Consider the following 15,056-nt stretch of genomic DNA (forward strand, 5'->3'; position numbering starts at 1 on the left):
TACACATTTCCTTAGATAGAAATTAAAAACTTATAAAGATGTACTTTTTCATAACATATTTCTTTCCTTTCAAAGTCACAAACATCACATTTCTTCTCCATTAGTCTCGGTTCTAGCTTCTAAAAGGCTGTCCTGTTTACATAGCTGTTAACTAAAATTTCTTTTCTAATATGCTTCCAAGATGATAAATACAATCTTTAAAGTACTTCATTTACTTACCTGTCAAGACAGATGCAAATATATTATCAAAGAAAAGGTTTTTTTTTTTTGGAGACAGAGTCTTGCTCTGTCACCAGGCTGGAGTGCAGTGGCGCAATCTCAGCTCACCGCAACCTCTGCCTCCTGGGTTCAAGCGATTCTTCCGCCTCAGTCTCCTGAGTAGCTGCGACCACAGGTGAGTGCCACCACACCTGGCTAATTTTTGTATTTTTAGTAGAGACAGGGTTTCACCACGTTGGCCAGGATGGCCTTGATCTCTTGATCTTGTGATCCGCCCACCTCGGCCTCCCAAAGTGCTGGGATTACAGGCGTAAGCCACCGCACCCGACCCCAGAAAATGCTTTTTTAAAAAGAGAAACCATTTGTTAAATAGAATGGCATCTGCACTAAGTTTACAATTTCTTGATTTAGTTACTCACTTAACTGGATCTAGATTAATAGACTGAATTTTTGCAGGGTAATGATTTGAAATTTCATATTTTATATTAAATCATTTGATGAATAAGAGAAGGACCAAGTGATAACAACAGCAATGTGCAATTCTGACTAAAGAAGCACATTTGGATCCAACTTAAGAAATCATCAGGTTAGTGTAGGAAGCCCTGGGGAAGAATGGGTACATTGTGAAGCTTCTGGCATACTTGTAAAATAGCTAGTGAAAGCTAAAGGCAGATGGGATTTTAGCCAGTTAACGACTGGCCTATTTTTAATTTAGAATTGTAAACAGGAGAAGGGTCCATTTTATAATCAACCAAAATCACAGTAGTGATTAAGAGACCTCTGGGAGTAAATCAGGGGTTTTAGAAGTCCCCAAACATCCCTACTATTTAGCATACTATAGCATGCTGCTATACCGAATATTCTAATCCGTGAAAAGATTTCATGCAGCTCCCAAACTCTAACCTACTCCCACAGACTCAATGACTACAATGTTAAACTCTGGCCCCAGGAAGCATTTTTGGGTCTAACTAGAGAATCTTATCGTTTACTGTTGGGATGGATCATAGGATTTGGCTAAAATGCAACTTAACTTCATATCCTGAATTTCCCAGTGACTTCCAGAACTAGTAGCATATGAGTCACCTGGGAAACTTTAAAAACTCGGAATCAGATCCTCCCATTCTCAAAGCAGTTTCCAAGGTGGAGTCCAGGAATCTAGTTTTAAACTCTCCCTTTTGTTTTTTGATGTACAATAAGACTTGGAAAACTTTCTTCCACCTTATTTTCTTCCATCTCTCCTGAACTCTGTCTTTCATAAACTGGCAAGCAACATCACTGAAGCACATCAGCAATGTGGTTTTATGCATCAACTAAAAGATCATATTGTCCAGAAATAAATCCATGCATATGCAGTTAACTTATCTTCAACAAGGTTGCCAAGAATACACAAAAGGGAAAAGGTAGTCTCTTCACTACATGGTGGTGGAAAAACTGGATATCCACATGCAAAAGATTGAAACTGGACTCTTATCTTACATCATACACAAAAATCAACTCAAAATGGATTAAAGACTTCAAAGTAAGACTCAAAAGCATAAAATTTCTACAAGAAAACAGATGGGAAACATTCATGGCATTGGGTGTGGCAATTTCATGCATATGACATCAAAAGCACAGGCAATAAAAACAAAAAACAAGTGGGATTACCTCAAACTAAAATGTTCCCGCACAGGAAAGGAAACAACAGTGTAAAAGGTAACCTAGGGAATGGGAGAAGCTATTTGCAAACGAATCTCTAATAAGAAGTTAATCTTTAAAATATATAAGGTACTCCTCCAACTAAATAGTAAAATAACTAACAGCCCAATTAAATAATGGGTTAAAGACTTGAATAGACATTTCTCCAAAGAAGACATACAAATAGCTAACAGGTAAATGAAAAAATATTCAATGTCATCAGTGAAACACAAATAAAAACCACAGTAAAGGCTGGAGCGGTGGCTCATGCCTGTAATCCAAGTACTTTGTGGGGCCGAGGCAGGAGGATCACTTGAGCTCAGGAGTTCAAGACCAGCCTGGGCAACATAATGAGACCTCATCTCTAACATTAAATTTAAAATTAAAAAATTTAGAAAAAGAAAAGAACACAATATGATATCACCTCACACCTGTCAGGATGGCTGTTAATAAAAAACAAACGTATTGTGGAGGACGTGGAGAAATTGGAACTCTTGGATGCTGTTGGTGGGAATGCAAAGTGGCGCAAAATGGATACTGTTGGTGGGAATACAAAGCTTCCATGAAAAACAGTATGAAGGTTCCTCAGAAAATTATAGAACTACCATGTGATCCAATAATCCCACTTCTGGGTATGTATACAAAAGAATTCATGTCAGGATCTTGAAGACATATTAACACTCAACTATTTAACACAACATTTGTTTGGCTTCATTCATCTGTCAACGAATAAAGAAATGTGATATATACATACAATATAATATTATTCAGCCTTTAAAAAAGGAAATTCTTGGTCGGGCATGGTGACTCACACCTGTAATGCCAGCACAGCACTCTGGGAGGCCAAAGGGGGAGGATCGCTTGAGCCTAGCAGTCTAAGACCAGCCTGGGCGACACGGTGAGGCCCCATCTTTACAAAAAATTAAGAAGTTAGCCGAGGCTGTGGTCTCAGCTACTGGGCTGAGGCTGAAGAAGCTGAGGTGGGAGGATTGGTTGAGCCCAGGAGGTTGAGGCTGCAATGAGCTGTGAATGTCAGTGCACTCCAACCTGGACAACAGAATGAGACCCCACCTCACAAAACAAAGACAGGAAATTCTCCAATATACTACAAGATAGATGAACATTGAGAACATTATGCTAAGTAAAATAAGCCAATCACAGAAAGACAAATACTGTATGAATTCACTTATATGAAGTATCTAAAATGGTCAAATTGGCCAGGCACAGTGGCTCACACCTATAATCCCAGCACTTTGGGAGGCTGAGGCGGGTGGATCACCTGAGGTCAGGAGTTCAAGACCAGCCTGGCCAACAAGGCGAAACCCTGTCTCTACTAAAAATACAAAATTAGCTGTACATGGTGGTACATGCCTGTGCATGGTGGGACAGGAGAATCACTTGAACTTGGGAGGCAGAGGTTGCAGTAAGTCAAGATTGTTCCACTACATTCCAGCCTGGGCAACAAGAGCAAAACTGTCTCAAAAAATAAATAAAATGGACAAATTCATAGAATCAGAGGTTACTAACCAATGCACATACAAGTCAAACAAGATGAATAAACTCTAGAGATCTGCTGTAAAACATTATATCTATAGTCAACAATAATGCATTGTACAAACATCTGTTGAGAGTGGATCTCATGTTAAGTGTTCTTACCACAATAAATTTTTTTTTAAAAAGATCATACCAAGAACTTAGTTATATATAAATAGATCAATACAAGGAGGATGTAGCAAATGGTAACCTTCAGAAAATGATCCCAAATTCAACTTTTTCAATAAGAGACTTAAATGATGCCTGTGTGGTTGAGAGACATGAAGAAGTGGTTAACAGGCAGGAAATAAAAAGTCCCACTATCCAAGTAAAAATTAAGTCCATAGCACGAGCTATGAGATTAACAATGTAAATTTGTGTTTTTTTGTTTTGTTTTGTTTGAGACAGTCTCGCACTGTCACCCAGGCTGGAGCGCAGTGGCACGATCTTCGCTCACTGCAACCTCCACCTCCTGGGTTCAAGCAATCCTCCTGCCTCAGCCTCCCAAGTAGCTGAAATTACAGGCACATGCCACCACACCCAGCTAATTTTTATATATTTTTTTTTAATAGAGAAGGGGGTTTTGCCATGTTGCCCTGGCTTGTCTTGAAACCCTGACCTCAGATGATCCACCTGCCTCAGTCTCACAAAGTGCTAGGATTACAGGCGAGAGCCACCGTGCCTGGCCTAACAATGTACATTTCACCAAGGCGGGTGGATCACCTGAGATCAGGAGTTTGAAACCAGCCTGGCCAACAAGATGAAACCCCATCTCTACTAAAAATACAAAAGTTAGCCAGGCATGGTGGCTGTACTACCAGCTACTCAGGAGGCTGAGGCAAGAGCTTGAACCCAGGAGGTGGAGGTTGCAGTGAGCCAAGATCATGCCACTGCACCCCAGGTGACAGAGCAAGACCCTGTCTAAAAAAAACCAAAACAAAACAAAAAGTAAATTTGAGGATTGCTTTGTAGATTGAATAAAGGCCCCCAAAATGTCCATGTCCTAATCTCTGGAACTTGCATGGTATTTTATATGGTGAAAGGGACTTTGCAAAAGTACTTAAGGATTTTGAGATTGGGAGATTATCCAAGTGGGCCCAATGATGTAATCACAAGTGTCCTTGTAAGAGGAAGTCAGAAGGAAATACCATCACAGAAGGAAAAGCAATGTGAAAATGGACATAGGGACTCAAATTATTATGCTGGCAACCACCAGAAGCTAAAAGCAGCAAGAAAATAATTCTCCCCTGGAACCTCTAGAAGGAACCAGGAATTGTATTTTAGTCCAGTAAAGCTAATTTTGAACTCTGAACTCAGTATGACAAAATACATTTATATTGTTTTAATTCACTAAATGTGTGATTTACTGTAACAGCCACAGGAAATGAATACAATTACTGACATGGTATTTCAACAGTCAGAATCCAAGATCTGCATCTGTTTCATAAAATGCTTTAAAAGCACCAAAAATTTAAAAAGTGGTTTAAAGATTACCAAAATCAAGGCAAGCATATGTATTCTCTATGTATACATATCTGGTTTTAAAAATACAATGGCATCTTTCAGGGCAGGTAACTAGGGACTTATTCTCAAAAGTCAAAAAGATCCTACTGAGATACAGGAATTGGGTGAAGGGATATCTCATTTGCTATTGCCATAATGACTATACCCACGATTACTTCCTCATCTCTGGAGTTCCCTTGTTCCTTTATCAACTCCCCTCAATCTAACTCTTGACAGAGGTGGGGGAAAATACAAGGATGGAATCCTATTATTCTTGATTTAATCTCTTACTTTTAAAACAAGGAATAAGGCTTTTTTTTTTTTTTTCAAAGAAACCTAGCATTTTCTTGCAGACATTCATGCTAAGGAAAACCAAAAATATTTATTTTTTGAGGCAAGGTCTCACTTTGTCATGCAGGTTGGAGTGTAGTGGCACACCCATAGCTCACTGCAGCCTTAAACTACTGGGCTCAAGTAATCCCCGCCAAACCCCTGCCTCAGCCTCCCTAGTAGCTAGGATCACTGGTGTGCACTACCATATTCAGTTAATTTTTAAAATTTTTTTGTATAGACAAAAATTGGGGTCTCACTATATTGCACAGGCTGGCTCAAACGCCTGACCTTAAGCAATCCTCTGGCCTCAGCCTCCCAAAATGCTGAGGTTACAGATGTGAGTCACTGTGCCTAGTCATCAAAAATATTTAAGATCAGCAAATACTTGTAGAGATACAGAGAATGATTTTACATATAGCATATTGCATGAGCATGTTCCTGTGACACATAAAAAGGCAGAGATAATACTACAACCTGTAACATAAACTAGAATTTTTAAGTAAATATTTTTCATTGTTATGTAAGATATAGGTGGCTCTCTTGAGGTCCACCCAAAATAAAATAATGAATACACTATTTGGCCGGGCGTGGTGGCTCATACCTGTAATCCCAATACTTTGGAAGGCCAAGGCTGGCGGACCACCCAAGGTCAGGAGTTCGAGATTAGCCTGACCAAAATGGTGAAACTCTATCTCTAACAAAAATACAAAACTTAGTCAGATGTGGTGGTGCAGGCCTGTACTCCCAGCTACTTGGAAGGCTGAAGCAGGAAAATCGCTTAAACTTGGGAGGAGGTGGTTGAAGTGTGCCGAGATCACACCACTGAACTCCAGCCTGGTGACAAAGTGAGGCTCCATCTCAAAAAATAAAATAAAATAAAATAAATATACACTATTTATGGAATTACAAACTGCTTTTAACAAGGTTTATAGGACAAATCCAGATCAACATATCGTGATCTTAAGAAAAAAGTTTACTAGTTTTAAATATTGATGTCACAAGTTAATCCTAGAATCATTATCACTCAGTTGACATACTTCATGGATTTAAGTTCAGGATGTCAATGTTTGCTTGTTTGTTTTTTGAGATGGAGTGTTGCTCTTGCCCAGGCTGGAGTGCAGTGGCACAATCTTGTCTCACTGCAACCTCTGCCTCCCGGGTTCAAGTGATTCTTGTATCTCAGCCTCCCAAGTAGCTGGGATTACAGGTGCGCACCAGCAGTCCCAGCTAATTTTTGTTATTTTTAGTAGAGACAGGGTTTCACCATTTGGCCAGGCTGGTCTCAAACTCCTGACCTCCAGTGATCCACCAGCCTCAGCCTCCCAAAGTGCTGGGATTACAGGTATGAGCCACCGCACTTGGCCAATGTTTTTATCTTTTGCAAATTTAGGTTAATACAAAAATTTAGTATTCTCTTTGCTTAATTACATTAGGTGCTCACTCTTGATATGAAGCTTTATGTACTATTAAAAAAAAAAAAAAAAAATGGAGGCCGGGTGCTGTGGCTCATGTTTGTAATCCCAGCACTTTGGGAGGTGGAGCCAGGCTGATCACTTGAGGTCAGGAGTTTAAGACCAGCCTGGCCAATATGATGAAATCCCATCTCTACTAAAAATATAAAAATTAGCTGGGTGTGGTGATGCACACCTGTAGTCCCAGCTAATTAGGAGGCTGAGGCTGGAGAATTACTTGAACCCAGGAGGCAGAGGTTGCAATGAGCCAATATTGCACCACTGTACTCCAGCCTGAGTGACAGAGCAAGACTCTAAAAACAAAAAAGGAAATAGCAGAAAAATCAAACAAAAAAAGAGTAAGGCTCCACAATGACCCTATTATTAGATAGGTAATCTAACCCTCTAGGGGATTCACTTGGTAGCATTCCAGTTTTATAGTGTACCCTATACTAATAATGTATATTTTTTCAGGAAACAGATTTGAATGTTCTGATCCTCTAAAATAAACTGCTAAGCATGTTACACAAATATCTATGTATTGTTGTTTTTGTTTTTGAGACGGAGTCTTACTCTGTTGCCCAGCCTGGAGTGCAGTGGCACAATCTTGGCTCACTGCAACCTCCACCTCCCAGGTTCAAGCTATTCTTCTGCCTTAGCCTCCCGTGTAGCTGGGATTACAGGTGTGAGCCACCACACTTGGCTAACTTTTATGTTTTTTTAGTAGAAATGGAGTTTCACCACATTGGCTAGGCTGGTCTTGAACTCCTTGCCTCAAGTGATCTGTCCACCTTAGCCTCCCCAAGTGCTGGGATTACAGGCGTGAGCCACCCTGCCTGGCCCATATGTATTATCTATTTAGTTAACAATGAGATAGTTAAAGAAATAAAAATCAACTACTTTTACTAAAATATTTGCATAGCATGGAAGAACTACACAAAGAAACCTTTAGCACATTCAAGAAGTATTCACAAAATAAAGTATAAAAAATTTAAAATTTAGCTGCTCAAAAAAGGTATCATATAGGCAGTAGGGCAAAGTACTCATGTAAAAAAAGTAGTTCTACAATTACAGTGAATTTTACATCAACCAGTAAATGTGTTTATAACCGTAACACAGTCCTTACTAACAATGTTAAGAAATCAAAGATTTCTAATTCTATTCTGATAGTAAAAGTTAAATCATCAAGAATTTAACTGAGAAACTGTTCCAGAAATTCAAATTTGACTTCTCAAGTCAGAGGAAAGGAAATGTATATATACAAAATAACTTACTTATGGGAACATAAATAACTAAAAGTTAGCTACTTTCTCAGACATGATAGGAAAAGAAGAATGAATTGACTATATGATCTTTTAAGCCTAATTTTACCTTTAGATCTATATAGGGTAATTCAAACAAAAAGTGGAGCCTAACCTCCCTATCACAGAACTGTGAATTCTCCATTTCCCCTCTCAGAACACTTACTTTTATAAATCAATGGTTTGGCAGGCTCATTAATTTAACAGTATTTATCTACAATAAGTACATTTTCAAAATTCTGAAAACAGTATTAAGGAAAAACAGGAACTGTTTCATTTAGGTCTTACCTAGTACAGTGAATCAACTTCACAGTGCAATGAATAAGATACCAACATGAATACAAAAGCAAGACTACAAACATTATTTTCTTTTGGAGATTTTATGATCAATTCCAAATATACAGTACAGGGTAGATGAAATGATTAAGAAAAAAAATCATATTTAATTCCCCATCAACACTAAGCCATATTATTCAAAATGTGTTTCAAAATACTTAGCCAGATCACCAAATCTCAGTCACTACCTTAGTTTAAATATTCACTAAGAAAATAAGCAACAGAAATCCATTGTGAGACAGCATCTAGAGAGAACAGCTACACTGCTATATATAATTTATTAACTTAGTAGTTTTAGTCTCTCAATATTTAGCAAGTTTGTTTAAAAATTACCATTCCCATTGGTTTATAGTGACATTAATATAAATCCATAATTTCAAAGTCAACATTCCTTTCACTGTGAACATAAGACTTCTTAAAAGATAGTTGTGGGTTGGGGAACAATAATGACTATGGCTGGTGGGCACTGTTCAAAGCCAGAAAGACTGGCAGGCTTAGAAATGCATATACTACATATACACGCACCCTCAGTACACTACTGTTCCCCACATTTTTGCTGTACATTCTTGTCTCAAACTATGGTATAAATCATTCCATTAAATTTGAAAAACAAGATGAATACATCTTCATCTTCATTTCAAAATAACCCTTTTAAATGAAAAAGAAGTTCCTCATGTTTGTTAAATCCATTCAAAAGTTGGATTTAAATACTTTCCTCACAACATGTACAATTTTTTTCACCCTTAGTGCCTCATTACAATCAGTTTGGCAGTAAGACTTCCAATGCTTTATCAAAAATGGCATTCAATAGATTATAAGATTGTTAAATCTGCATTTGAATCATTCTTACCACAATGAATTATAACAAAGTCCAAAAAATGTATGACTATTCATCAACACCCTTGGAACCTATCAATTATTGCAAATAATCTCACACGTGCATATAATTCAAACATAAACTTTGTGGGGAGGGGGTATAAAATAAATACTACAGTATTTCTTCAATTCTGTTTAATGCTGCCTAGCTGGTAAAATGAAAGATTAATATTACTAACAGGAAGAGTCAAACTATTTTAAGGACTGTTTTCTAAGTAGAACAATTTTGCAAAACAAAGATAAGCAAGAGCCTACGCAAATACATTTTCTTGTAGTGTAATGTAATTGCTAATATGAGGTATAATCTGTAAGCAATTAATACAAATATAAATAGGTATAAGCCACCACTAACTCACAGTCTGGTGAAAAGCTTCTCAGCTAAAGTAGTTTGAGGATAAGGTTAAGGGAAATGAGAAGGGGTGGACAGGGCAGGTTTCCAGTGGGAACATCATTTACGTGCCTTATCATTATCATAATCCTGTATGTACCAGTCCATTGTTGCAGAAAGGTAAATCCTTTCCAAGTACGTTATACTTTATGTAGCACAGTAAAATTATTTAAGTCTTACTAATGCTTCATTTGCATCTGTATTTAGATATACACATAATTATATATGCATATCAAAAACTATAAACAGAATTTTAAAACACTTTTATCTCATTTGGGAAAAGTTAACTGGTAAGACAAAACTATATACTATAGAATTTTTTAGGATATCTAAACTCAGGGTAAAACCAAAGGAAAACATTTATAACTCTTTAGTAAATGGCTTGTGTGAAACCTCAAGCTCTCATTTTTTTTTTACAGATAGGTTTGTTTGATGAGGATTGTGATCCAATGATTGTTTAGCAGCAATTTTACCAAACTGTAAATTCTTTTATTAACAGGCATTATAAACAGATAATACTAATCTTATTTAAAAACCATGAGTGCCACACTGGTGAATATACAGCTTATGAATAACTTAAAAAGTATTTCCCATTTTAAAAGGCAAACCCAGCATACAAAAACCTATACTAAACAAAGAAGCTATAATATGGATATATGATTGATGTGTCTAAAATGATATATACAGTACATAATTAATGTTAATTATGTGATCAGTACATTTTTCCATATGATTCCCTTCATGCTTCACTTTCCCCAGAAACTGAATTCTGTACTTCCTCTTCTAAAATTGGTACAATCAGGTTATCCTTGGACATCAAATTATATTTCATCACAAATTTAGTAAACCGATGACATAAAAATGTTTCATTCTGTAGAGAGGAAGAAAAAAAATGTTCTTTTAATTTACTATCCCAACCAAAAGACTAGAAATAACAGAAATAACATCAATATATATTACTGTCATTCTGGTAAGAATGTATCGAGATAATTAGTGAAATATACTTACTTCATATTCATCAAATATCTGCCGATGATGAAAATAAGCATGTGAAAATATTCTGTAAATCCTACGGCATACTGATCCTAGTTTCGCTACAGATGATTCCTTTATGCTAACTCTAGAAGTAGAAAAGAAATCACAGAGTCTTAGAACTGAATAGAATCTTAGAAACAATATAGTACAATTTTCTCAGTTTACAAGTGTGGAAACTGACACCTAGGGAAAATAAGTGACTACTCCAAGGTCACACTGAGAGTAAATGCCTGGAGCCCCCGGCTCCTCACTTCTGGCCCAGTGTTCTTTCCACCTAACCACAGTGGCTAAGTTAAATTCAGTTTTGAAACTTTGTAACAGTTTAATGCAGTTAGAATAAATCCTTGACTGTTCAAAATTTACTAAAACATCTGTTTCCAACATTAATACACTGTCCACTAGAGGCGTTTAAAACTCCTGAAAGGAATTAATGTTTTTTTCTACAGAACTAGATTATTCTTCCTTTTTTTAAGAAATTAAGGCCAGGTGTGGTGGCTAACGCCCGTAATCCCAGCACTCTGAGAGGTCAAGGCATGTGGATCACCTGATGTCAGGAGTTCGAGACCTGCCTGGCCAACATGGTGGAACCCCGTCTGTACTAAAAAATACAAAAATGAGCCAGGCGTGGTGGTGGGTGCCTCTAATCCCAGCTATTTATGAGGCTGAGGCAGGAGAATCACTTGAACCCGAGGCAGAGGTTGCAGTGAGCTGAGATTGCATCACTGCACTTCAGCCTGGGTGAGCAAGACTCCATATAAAAAAAAAAAGAGAGAGAGAAATTGTTAATATTGTCTGCATATTTCTGATATTCTTTTTTAAAATATGTATATACAGAATATTGAGGCCAAAAGTCAGTATTTTTCTTAACATATTTCATATGAACTCTTTGAAGCTAATCATATTTTGGGGGAAAAAAATCTCTAAATCTATCCATCTGGTAACAAATAACCTTAATAAAATAAAAGGCAGTCATAAACTTCACTGATAATATATTACATGTACAGACTTCCCATATCTTAAAAATCAATGAGCAAGGATATGGAATCCTTCAAAAACAAGTAATTCAACTTAGAAAAGTCTGCTCTTTAGGCATGCTACATAGAGGGAGGCTAAGTCTAACTATCTTACAGATTCAAGTGATCAAGTATAAAAATATCCCAACTCCAAAGCATGAGAGGGAGAGCTCTGCAGAATGACATACAGCAACAGATACCAGCCTTAGATCGAAATGGCCTTGAGCTTTGAGAGCCAAGTGCTGCTGTTTAACCACAGTCCTAATTTCAAAACTTGAATAATTTGAACAAGCCAAAAACAAGAGCTAAAAAAATAAATACAATAATGCATTAACAAGAAACCTAATTTTACTTTTAAAATACCGATCTTGAAGGGTATGGCGGCTCATGCCTGTAATCCCAGCACTTTGGGAAGGTCCAAGAGGGCGGATCACCTGAGGTCAGGAGTTTGAGACCAGACTGACCAACATGGAGAAATCTCATCTCTACTAAAAATACAAAATTAGCCAGGCGTAGTACTGCATGCCTGTAATCCCAGCTACTTGGGAGGCTGAGGCAGCAGAATTGCTTGAACCCGGGAGACAGAGGTTGTGGTGAGCCGAGACTGCCACTGCACTCTAGCCTGAGCAACAAGAGCAAAACTTCGTCTCAAAAAAATAAATATAAAATACCAATCATATAAATTAAATCTAAAATGTTTAACACTACGTTTAAAAGTTTCAATTACCTGCTGGGAAAATATTTATTGCTATTCAGAAGACATGCAGCACCATCAAGTGTGTGTCTAGTATAGTCAATAGCAGGACACTACAAAAGAAAGAACAGAGAAATGCATCAACAAACAGCTCTCTCTTAGGTTAGATATATTCATTATATGAGTATACCTTATTCTAAAGACATAAGCATGTTCTAAGAATAAAGTTCGTTACAATTTCAGAATCCCTGTAAAATACAATGTTACATTAATAAGGTTTATTATCCCCATGAACTATATCACAATTCTAGATGATACAAAAACAAGTCTCCCAGTTTTATTCCCAACATCATTACCTAAGAAGAAAATAACAATTACAGATGATAAGAATTCTGATTTATCTCTCTTTTTTGAAACAGGGTCCCACTCTGTCACCCAAGCTGAAGTGCAGTGGCATGATCATGGCTCACTGCAGCCTCTACCTCCCGGACTCAAGTGATCCTCCCACCTCAGCCTCCCGAATAGGTGGAACTATAGGCATCTGCCACCGTGCCTGGCTAAATTTTAAATTTTTTTGTAGAGACAGGGTCTCACTATGTTGCCCAGGCTGGTCTTGAACTCCTGGGCTCAAGCAACCCTCCTGCCTTGGTCTCCCAGAGTGCTAGAATAACAGGCATGAGCCACTGCACCTGCCTGAATCCCTGATTAATCCAACCCTTTCCCTTTACAAATGAGGAAACTGAGGTTTTGAATGGTCAATGACTTATGCAAAATCATACAAGTAGGAAGAAGGACTCAAATTCAATAACCCAAATATACTGATTCCTATCATTTATTTTACCAAGCAGCACAGATGCTTCCTTTCCTTCACAAGTATCTCCAGGGATGCCTTCTTATATTCTAAACAATATCCCTTATTATATCCCTCACATTCTATTACCAATCTAGCAGTCCTCTAAAGAACTTTTCTCCCAAATCACCTTTGAATTTTAACATGAAATACCAAAGTTTCTTTATATTTTAACAAATCTGACTTATTCTATTCCATTTATCAGAAACAATGAGAAAAAGAAACAATAAAACACTGTCTCATGGCAACTCAGTAAATTTATTAAAGGAAAAATAAAACTGCAAAGTAATTTTCCTCATCCAGTCCTGAGGGCAGACAGGGAGCAGTATCAAGCGGAAGGCAGTCTACAAACAAATCAGGTAGTCAATCAGAAGGAAAAAACAACTAGAGGAAGGAGTTAACAATGACTCTAGCTAAATGACTCTACCCAGTAATTATTTTTCAAGTTTGAGACTGAAGCTGTTACTGAGAAATACAGTTTAACCAGCCGGGTGCAGTGGCTCATGCCTGTAATCCCAGAATTTTGGGAGGCCAAGGCAGGCAGATCACAAGGTCAAGAGATTGAGACCATCCTGGCCAACATGGTGAAACTCTGTCTCTACTAAAAATACAAAAATCAGCTGGGCATGGTGGTGCGTGCCTGTAATCCCAGCTACTCAAGAGGCTGAGGCAAAAGAATCACTTGAACCCGGGAGGCAGAGGTTGCAGTGAACCGAGATTGCACCACTGCACTCCAGCCTGGCGACAGAGCGAGACTCCGTCTCAAAAAAAAAAAAAAAAAAAAAAAAAAATACAGTTTAATAACACTAAATATGGCTTAGTGCCATGGCACTAAAAAATTTTCTAATAAAAAAGTACTTTTCTAACACTATATCCATAGGAATTTTTTATTAGTGGAATCACTGCCAAAAAAAGTACCATGAGCAATATTTACTGAAAAAACTACCTTTCTCCATATATATGACCACAGATGGGTTGGTCAAAACAAATATCCCAAGTCACTGTGTTTCTCATATTTGTCATTTGGGTAAGCCATTGGACAATTTTACAACCTTTAAACCAGAACCATCAACAAAAAAACAAGCAGACCCTTGAACAACACAGGTTTGAACTGCATAAATCCATTTATGCTCAGATTTTCCCAGAGACAGCAAGACCAACCCCATTTCTTTCTCCTCCTCCTCAGCCTACTCAACTACATGAACACAACGAGGAAGAACTTTATAATGATCCACTTAATGAACAGCAAATATATTTTCTCTTTCTTATGATTTTCTTTTTTTTTTTTTTTTTTTTTTTTTTTAAAGAAATAAGGTCTCACTATGTTGACCAGGCTGGTCTCAAACTCCTGGCCTCAAGCAGTCCTCCCATTTCAGTCTCCCCAAAGTGCTGGGATTATAGGCATAAGCCATCATGCCCAGCCCCTTATGATTTTCTGAATAATATTTTATTTTCTCTAGCTTACTTCATTTTAATACAGTATATAATACATACAACATACAAAGTGTGTATTAATTGACTATTATTGGCAAGGCTTCCAGTCAACAGCAGGCTATCAGTAATTAAGTCTTGGAGGAATGAAAAGTTATATTCAGATTATCAACTGCACAGAGGGTTGGCACCCCAATCCTTGAGTTGTTCAAGGGTCAACTGTTATGATGCAAGCCATATATTTAATTTAAAATTTTCTAGGCCTAGTGCGGTGGCTCACTCAGTAATTCCAGCACTTTGAGAGGCGAAAGCGGGAAGATCACTTAAGCCCAGGAGTTCAAGACCAGTGTGGGCAACACAGGGAGATGCCCCTATCCCTACAAAAAAATTGAAAAATTAGCCAAGCAAGGTAGCAC

The 15,056-nt window shown here is 37.6% G+C and overlaps 1 protein-coding gene across 4 annotated transcripts in view; it reads right to left on the reverse strand.

Moving 5' to 3' along the window:
• Positions 1–9,128: 9,128 nt before the first annotated feature.
• LOC105718408 (MOB-like protein phocein) overlaps positions 9,129–15,056 on the reverse strand; it is a 52,314-nt gene continuing 46,386 nt past the window's right edge. For all 4 annotated transcript variants that reach the window (XM_064373211.1, XM_012454069.3, XM_012454070.3 and 1 more), the window contains 3 exons: positions 12,393–12,472; positions 10,626–10,737; positions 9,129–10,488 (listed from right to left, as the gene is read on the reverse strand). In XM_064373211.1, coding sequence (XP_064229281.1) covers positions 10,357–10,488; positions 10,626–10,737; positions 12,393–12,472 — 324 coding nt within the window. In that variant the 3' untranslated portion in view covers positions 9,129–10,356. The remainder of the gene's footprint in view (positions 10,489–10,625; positions 10,738–12,392; positions 12,473–15,056) is intronic.

The sequence above is a fragment of the Aotus nancymaae genome, unplaced genomic scaffold, assembly GCF_030222135.1.
Source record: "Aotus nancymaae isolate 86718 unplaced genomic scaffold, 86718_ANA_hifiasm-v0.15.2.pri h1tg000008l, whole genome shotgun sequence".
In the NCBI taxonomy this organism is placed as follows: Eukaryota; Metazoa; Chordata; class Mammalia; order Primates; family Aotidae; genus Aotus; species Aotus nancymaae.